Raw genomic sequence first — 8,933 nt, 5'->3', positions numbered from 1 at the left:
TTCAACAAGGTGCTGAAAGCATTCTTTAGAAATGTTGGCCCATATTGATAGGATAGCATCTTGCAGTTGATGGAGATTTGTGGGATGCACATCCAGGGCACGAAGCTCCCGTTCCACCACATCCCAAAGATGCTCTATTGGGTTGAGATCTTGGTGACTGTGGGGGCCATTTTAGTACAGTGAACTCATTGTCATGTTCAAGAAACCAATTTGAAATGATTCGAGCTTTGTGACATGGTGCATTATCCTGCTGGAAGTAGCCATCAGAGGATGGGTACATGGTGGTCATAAAGGGATGGACATGGTCAGAAACAATGCTCAGGTAGGCCGTGGCATTTAAACGATGCCCAATTGGCACTAAGGGGCCTAAAGTGTGCCAAGAAAACATCCCCCACACCATTACACCACCACCACCAGCCTGCACAGTGGTAACAAGGCATGATGGATCCATGTTCTCATTCTGTTTACGCCAAATTCTGACTCTACCATTTGAATGTCTCAACAGAAATCGAGACTCATCAGATCAGGCAACATTTTTCCAGTCTTCAACTGTCCAGTTTTGGTGAGCTCGTGCAAATTGTAGCCTCTTTTTCCTATTTGTAGTGGAGATGAGTGGTACCCAGTTGGGTCTTCTGCTGTTGTAGCCCATCTGCCTCAAGGTTGTGCGTGTTGTGGCTTCACAAATGCTTTGCTGTATACCTCGGTTGTGACGAGTGGTTATTTCAGTCAAAGTTGCTCTTCTATCAGCTTGAATCAGTCGGCCCATTCTCCTCTGACTTCTAGCATCAACAAGGCATTTTCGCACACAGGACTGCCGCATACTGGATGTTTTTCCCTTTGCACACCATTCTTTGTAAACCCTAGAAATGGTTGTGCGTGAAAATCCCAGTAACTGAGCAGATTGTGAAATACTCAGACCGGCACGTCTGGCACCAACAACCATGCCACGCTCAAAATTGCTTAAATCACCTTTCTTTCCCATTCTGACATTCAGTTTGGAGTTCAGGAGATTGTCTTGACCAGGACCACACCCCTAAATGCATTGAAGTAACTGCCATGTGATTGGTTGATTAGATAATTGCATTAATGAGAAATTGAACAGGTGTTCCTAATAATCCTTTAGGTGAGTGTATATATATATATATATATATAATATACAGCTGCAGACTCTTAATGCCACTCTCAGGCCCCTTCCGTTTGGTGGACGCATGTGCGGAAAACAAAGAAAGATGTACTTTATCAGTTTCACAAGTTTTCAAAGTAGAGTTGGATGGCACCTTTAACCTTAAAGGCCTGTTTTTGCGGCAGAATGGTCATGCAGTTTAGGTTTAACACCAAAAACATGTCCCTGTGCTTGCATCATTTAATGAATTGCCCCTCTATGTTTTTTGCATTGCACTTGAGAACTGAAGAAACCTTTAATTCAATGGCAAGTCCACTACAATTCTCTACATGTACATGAGTTTAACCAATCATTATTTAAGCTAATCAAATTTTGTTTCAAACTTCACAATGTTTTAAATAACCACACAGACACAAACCAAATGCAAAATAATCCACATTTATTTATATCTTAGTCTTATCTTATTCTATGTTACCTTAATTATACAATTTTATCTTAACCTTATCCTACCTTATCTTACTCCTATCTTATTCTATGTTACCTTAATTATACAATTTTATCTTAACCTTATCCTACCTTATCTTACTCCTATCTTATTCTATGTTATCTTACGTTATACAATCTGATCTTAACCTTATCCTACCTTATCTTACTCCTATCTTATTCTATGTTATCTTACGTTATACAATCTTATCTTAACCTTATCCTACCCTATCTTACTCCTATCTAATTCTATGTTATCTTACATTATACAATCTTATCTTAACCTCATCTTACCCTATCTTAGTCTTATCTTATTCTATGTTATCTTACGATATACAATCTTATCTTAACCTCATCTTACCCTATCTTAGTCTTATCTTATTCTATGTTATCTTACGATATACAATCTTATCTTAACCTTATCTTAAACTATATTAGTCTTATCTTATTCTATGTTACCATATGTTATACAAAATCTTATCTTAACCTATATTAGTCTTATCTTATTCTAATCTTATGTCATACAAACTTAGGATAAGTTAAGGTTAAACTATCTTAATCTTATCTTATCCTAAGTACTTGTGAGATCTCTCACCTAATTATTTACAGGTTCTATGAAAAACTATTTACATCACACAGATAGCCCATCTCCACAGCCAACTCCAGGACCCCGGGGATGGCACTCAGCTGGTACAGCGCATCATTAGGAAATATCACCTCAGCTTCATCAACCCAATTGTCAACATACGTGTAGTGAGCCTCTAGGTTTTGGTCCCTCCCCTGCTTGCAGATGGAAATTGCATTTAAAAACTCACTCCAAAACTGAATACACCAATGGTAAGTTAAGCACTTGGCCTCATAGGTCATTTTAGGGTAGTTGCTAAGATAATAGTTATGCAACTTATTGAATCTTTCCATTTTTTCAAAAACAACAGAAGGGCACATAAATGGGGGTGTCGGACCCGTAACCAGCTGAGATGAGGGGTGCGCTGGAACCTGATACGGAGGGGTGGGATGAACCATGGCTGGAGCTGAAGATGGATGTGGGGCTGGACTTACATGTGAGACTACGTGTGGTGACGGAGGAGGAGAGTCTGTAAAAAAAGATGGAGATGGAGAGGAGACAAAAGAGGATGGGATGGGTGACGGAACTAAGAATGAAGTGGAGGAGAAGGCCGGTGAGCAGGGCTCAGGCTCAGGCTCTGACATAGATGGAGTGCGACACAGGATGGTTGCAACCTCGTCGTCACTCTGGGTGAGATCCTCACACGGGATCTTCTCACCCACTTGGGTTGAGTCAAACGGGTTTCCCAATTTGCAGTTACTGAAGCGTACTAGATTCTGTACATTTTTTGTAAATGGCCCCTTTTGTTTTTTACACCAATTTCTACGTCCTGACCGGCCTCCCACCGTATTTCTACGGCGTCCTGAGCCCTGCTGACCCCTGCTGGTTGCCACCGGGGAGGGAGTAGACGCAGTGGCGGCAGACATGGTCATGGAGCTGGGTGCCGGCGGCCCAGTGCGGCATTTCCTCCGATGGCCTCCACCACTGGTGCTGGTTCGTCCTTTGGGGTTAAAAAGACAGGGGACAGCACATTTAAATAAAGTGAATCCTTATGTCACTCTACAACAAAACTACATCACAGATATCACACTTGGCAGTCAGTATTGCACATTGAGAAAAATTCTGCCATCTTATTGGATACAGGAAACGCAAGCTTGGGAGACTTATGCGCTGGTCTTGAATCGGGCCGCCTGCGTTTCAACAGGGGAACTTGACTTATAAAAACACACCAGTTAGTGCACAGATTCCCTGATATGCAGAACAACAGCGAAAAACCACACTGGAAACTGATGTAACTTATGCATTATTACACCAATGTTGAAATGCTTTCCTCGCCCTAGTAGCATAAAAGCCAATCTAGTTTATTTATTTTTGTTTTGTTCAGGCTTTTTGACAAATGAAGGCCCTTTTTAGTAGGCTAGTGTCTAGTCAAAGGTGTAAACTTAAGAGGAAAATAAACTATTCTGACTGTGCCATTAATTCTCTTTTTTCCCAGTTACTTTGCCAATATTGTCTTTTTATTCAATTTTGATAGTAATTTGAAATGTTTTAATTTAAATTATATCTCCACAGCTAGTTCTGGCAATAGTTGAAGTTGTCATGAAAAATAATAACCCTGTACCATATGGGGCGCCGTTTGTAAAGTTACGAAACATTTTTGTACTTGCCACTTTTTCAACATTTAGTGCAATTTTCTGACATTTAGCTAGAAGTCAATGGTGTTGTGGATCATCATATTTTTTGCTGTGTAGATTATTTGCACAATTGTTCATCATATGTAAATAGAAATGGTATGTCTATATATAAATATTAAATGTAAATGTCAAATATAAATGTTAAATGTAAACGTAAATATAAAAGTTAAATGTAAATATAAATGTTAAATATAAATGTTAAATGTTAAGTTATATCTAAATGTTAAATGTAAAAGTTAAATGTAAATATAAATCTAAATGTTAAATGTAAAAGTAATTAACTTAGCGAGCTAATTCGTCGTTACCGCCCATTTCTATGCAGATGGGCGTGGCTAATTTGCATATGTTCTCAACATTTAGAGTCTACATTTAACATTTATATTTAACATTTAAATTTAACATTTATATTTATATTTACATTTAACTTTTACATTTAACTTTTAAACCAAAGACCAAATTTTCTGGAGATGTTCATGACATTATTTACTAGATTTATTTAAAAAATTGATCAATTTTGAAATACAGGTGTTTTGTTATTGAATTTTTAATACTTTAATAACCCATGGTAATTATTCGTATGGGGATGGCATATTATTTGTTCAACCTATAGAGCTGGACAATAGCTTTAAAACAATATGAGGACCATTTCTGTGCAGCTTATATTATGGTAAATATAGCCAGTCAAAAAAAAAGAAGTTAAAACTTCATCCATCCACACATCACAGCGACAGATTTTACTGATTTCATTATACAATACAACAGACATGCCGAAAAGAGCCCCGTATTTTTACTGCTTCATGGTAACAAATCACCGTTTGCCTAAAAGTCAACCATTTTATTATCTAGTATCCTAAGACATGTAGTTCCAAAATAAGATAGTTATCACAGACTGCAAGATTCAACAAGACCAGCCAACCCTATTCTGACTTTCATTCTTCGAGTGCTGAGCTATTCTGGGCATCACTTTGCCGTCCTTACCATGGCTAACTGAACCGGGGATGTCTTCCGGAGCAATCCGGACACTGACTGCCCCATTTGGCAGGAGCCAGTCGATTCTCCAGAGGCACACAGTGGCGTTCAGGGCAGACATCTCGATCACGTCTTGTCTCTCGCTGGGAAGCTGCAAATCTGAGCTGCTTTGAATGTTCAAATCAAATTAACTCGAAGTGCAACTACAATTGTTATGATGCGGTTGCTATGGTACTGTGGCCAATTAGTGTCAGCGCACTGCAAAGTCGTCAAACACTTTAACCAAATGACAACACACACGATGTACATTAACAAAAGCGCGGAAGATTTTCTACGACGGATTATGGCTGTTTGTAACCTTCAGCATTTCATCTTGCACTGAGAAACATTGTAGCTATAAAGTTAGCCGATATATATATAGTTGTGCGCAATATTGTGTGTGACTCCTTACTTTTCCAGAACATGTGGCATCCGTATTATAACATCCCTTTTCTGACCACATTGCCCCTTCATTTGGAGAACTGCGCCGAGATGTCCAGACACGCTGCTGGAGCTCTGCAGTGGCCCCCGTCCGTCCACGTGAATCAGACAGTGGCAGCGTGGAGAGGCTTTCCTGCTTTTCCCAAAGCAACCCAATCTACTAATGAAGCCAAGGTGTTTCTCATCCACAGGTCTCTCTATGACTTGATAAAAGGTCCAATAATGCTGGAAATGATTGACCAGAAATTGCTGAACTGGTACTTGTCTCTTCCAGTTGAAGACCGACACCTCATAAAGGAGGAAGGAGGTCTACGTGTTTTTCTTCAGAAACACCCAGCGCTTGGTGTAACGGGAGATGTAGTCTATATAAAAGAGGAAATCAGAGGAGTGCACAGAGCAGAAGAAACTCCAGCCTTGCCTGAATCTTCTCACTGCAGATCTTCTCAGTGCTGCTGGTGCTATACACCAAGTGCTTCCTCTGCTGCCAGGATGTGCAGTCAGTCCTGCAAAGCCAGGGAGGGTCCGCAGGAGGCTTTTCTGTCAGTGGAAGAAAAGAAGCTGGTCCTACTTCCAAACGCCTTTGAAAAGGAGCTAAATCTCTGCGGCTCGGATGAGAGCGTGATGAATGGAGCAGGAAAGGCCACCAGTCAGCAATGTGACTACAGTTCTACTAAGTGGATGGATGTTGAGCATCGAGGAACTGTCCAAAGTGGAAATGACCCAAAAAAGCAGTATCCCGGTGTTATTAAAGAGCAGTCTTTTGCTCATGGTGCTGCGGAGGTGTTCCAGTGGATCCCGGAGCAGAAAGGTCATCCTGAGAACATGGAAGACCTGATGCATCTGCAAGATCCTGATTTTGGTGCGGTGGAAGAGGCTGGATTCGGTCAAAAATTTACAGAAGGAGCCAGTCAGTCTGCATGTGAAGGTTGTTTTCCATGGACTGTCCAGGACAAGGCAAGAAGCAGCGGGCCTGTAACATCCCAGCGATTCCAGGCTGTGGATGGCAAGGTGGCAATGAACCAGTCTGAAGAAATTAATGGTGACCTCAGGGGCAATGTCATGTCATCAAGTGACAGGCAGAGTACGAGAGTGAAGAAAATCTGCAGCCTGGAACGCCAGATTGTACTGTGCGATGCCGTTGTCAGCACAGACCTCTCCACAATGGACCAGGATGTCCAGACGCTGGCAGTGTCTACAGCTGAGAAATCCACCATCACAGATGTCTATATGGCTGACCTGGACTATTTCAAACAGGAATTCATCAGATTAAAGCTTGTTGAAGCAGAAGTGGGGACACTGAAAGATAAATTGAAAAGCTTCGAAGGGAAGGAGCGTAGTAGCCACCAGAGGGCAGTGCAGGCTGAACTGAGCCTCTTGGCCCTGCAGCATGCAATGTGTCAGCAGTACTGCTGGGGGCGCTATTGCACTTCACTGGAAGGCAGCCGCTTTCTTCTGGGAAAAAATGTTATGCCGGAGAGCATGATTGAAGTTCTTCAGATCCTAGCGGACAACTACCAAGAAATGAGGAAGAACATCCTATCTGGAGTGCCCCTGGACCAACTCCGCCCTTTGTCCGTGGACTGTCAGAAGATCGCCTCTGAGGGGTGCTATATCCCCACGGAGGGAATCAAGTCTGTTCCTGAAAACGAATCATGCTTCTGTGAAGAGTCCATGTTGACTGAAAGCTCTGGGGGTCTTGAGTGCAGGATCAACACCTCCCTGAAGGAAGGACTAAATGAAAAAACGGAGGCATTCACCCATCAAGATAGTAACCTATTTGGGAAGAATCTTGCTTTGCCGATTAGGACCACAGGTGCACCAGAACCAGAATCTAGCACAAATCAATCCAGACAGGAGGGAGAGAAGAGCCACAGCTCAGCAGCTGCAAAGGATAGTGAGATCCAGGGGGAAGGATTTTTTCATGAGGAGAAAATGGATCAGTACTTCCTGGGTGTCAAAGACCTCCCTAATGACTCAACTGAGAATAATGTTGACCAGTTTGGAAAATATCAGCCATCCGGTGTTAAAACAGCAATTTTCTTCAAGAATGTCAGGACGGCCACTGTATCAGTCCTGGCTCCCAGTGCTCCTGAAAGAGCAGTCGAAAACCTGAACAGTCATGTGGTTAAGGGACAACCCATCGAGGGCAAGCAGATCCCTGATGGTACAGGGATAGGCCTGCAGAAACAAGCATGCAGTTCAAAGTCCTGCAGATCTGTATGCGACACACCTGCTGTTATGGCTAAGGGTCTTCCACAGCCCCTGGAGAAGCTTGTGAATGTCCTGGAATCACCCACATCATCCGGCGTCTTTGTGCCCAGACGCACCATCGCGGACGGCTTCGGCGCCCTCATGGCGCAGCTGTCACTGCAACACCCGGGAGTGGCCCAGAGGAGCATCATGGATGCTCTCCTGAAGCTGCTGGCAGGACGCAGCGGCTTCCTCGGCGACCTGCCACAGGAGACCATCGTGGAGATGACATCCAGCCTGCTGAAAGCTGCACCCTCAGAAGAGGTCAGTTTGCAAGTGTGATTGCATCTGTAAAGGTATATCTGTATGTATATCTGGCAGTAACTAATAATTTTAGTTCCTCCTGACCTGACTTGCACAGAGGCTCAGTCAAACATTATTGATAATCTGATATGTTGCCTGTATACCATCATAAGCGGGAAGTGCACTGATTCATACCATAGGGCATCAGCACAGGAGTCATTTCTGTTTTCAACTTGCTTAATCTTTTTTTTGTGTAGAAATGATCCTAAATGGAATGAACCAGCTGGAATGCTGTAAATGTTGCGTTTAAAGAAAATGGTCATTTACTTTGAACAGTCTTTTAACCGATAATGCATATTTCTCTTATTTTCTTTGTTTTAGTAAGTGGAATTTTTTTTCCTCCCTGGAATTTGGGGTGCTCAGTGTTCACATCATGGTTCTTTATTTGACATTGTTCTTAAAATCCCCAAAACTTGTTACATTTGGCATTACTTAAATAAACCACTAAGAAACGTTAAAAAAAAAAAAAAAAAAAAAAACAAAAGCGCGGAAAAATAATAGGAGCACCGCAAATTTAGAAGACACGTTTAAAAAGAGAAAAGCGCTGCAGATCCGCTCACAACACAGTTGCTAAGTTTCCGGGTGACAAAGAAACCAATTGTGGCTGGGCTGTATATCGAATATGTTTACGCAATACAAATATATTATCCAAAACAAGATGTAGAATGACACAATACAGGTCGTGTCTGTATAATTGATAAATATATATATAAAAATACAATTTGATCGTTTGTTAAAATTATTAGGTCGCTATTACAGTAATTGAATACACAATTTCTTCCTGGTAGCAAGTAACGCGAGAGCTGCGGTCGTGACCTTCCACAGACTCCCAGAATTCATAGCGACAATTAAGCGACCCATTCAGTTAGTGGAAGATTTGATGGAGGGGAATGAGCGGGAGACGTTCTTATCTCACTTGTGGTTTTGATTTACAACTGAATATTTAGCACAGTTGGAAATTTTGGTGTAGTGCTAATATTCCTAAGAATCTAGGGATATGTCGATACACTTATTGCGATGTTGTGTTTTTCGTACAGGTATCGGTTTTAATTAATAGTTTTCATGG

The 8,933-nt window shown here is 41.7% G+C and overlaps 1 protein-coding gene across 3 annotated transcripts; it reads left to right on the top strand.

The window, feature by feature from the left end:
- Positions 1 to 5,159: 5,159 nt before the first annotated feature.
- LOC140582355 (RNA-binding protein 44-like) lies at positions 5,160 to 8,326 on the top strand. 3 transcript variants are annotated; one of them, XM_072706730.1, is made up of 3 exons: positions 5,160 to 5,183; positions 5,294 to 7,828; positions 8,189 to 8,326. In XM_072706730.1, exons 1-3 carry the CDS (start codon positions 5,178 to 5,180, stop codon positions 8,189 to 8,191), a joined length of 2,544 nt encoding a protein of 847 aa, XP_072562831.1. In that variant the 5' UTR covers positions 5,160 to 5,177; the 3' UTR covers positions 8,192 to 8,326. The 3 variants fall into 3 exon arrangements, with proteins under 3 accessions (XP_072562831.1, XP_072562830.1, XP_072562829.1); XM_072706729.1 differs by having other exon boundaries at positions 8,065 to 8,326; XM_072706728.1 differs by having other exon boundaries at positions 5,294 to 8,326.
- The last annotated feature ends 607 nt before the right edge of the window (positions 8,327 to 8,933 follow it).

Source organism: Paramormyrops kingsleyae, chromosome 24 (assembly GCF_048594095.1).
Source record: "Paramormyrops kingsleyae isolate MSU_618 chromosome 24, PKINGS_0.4, whole genome shotgun sequence".
NCBI lineage: Eukaryota > Metazoa > Chordata > Actinopteri > Osteoglossiformes > Mormyridae > Paramormyrops > Paramormyrops kingsleyae.
Note: the sequence above shows the minus strand (reverse complement) of the source record. Positions and strands in the feature narration are given on the sequence as shown.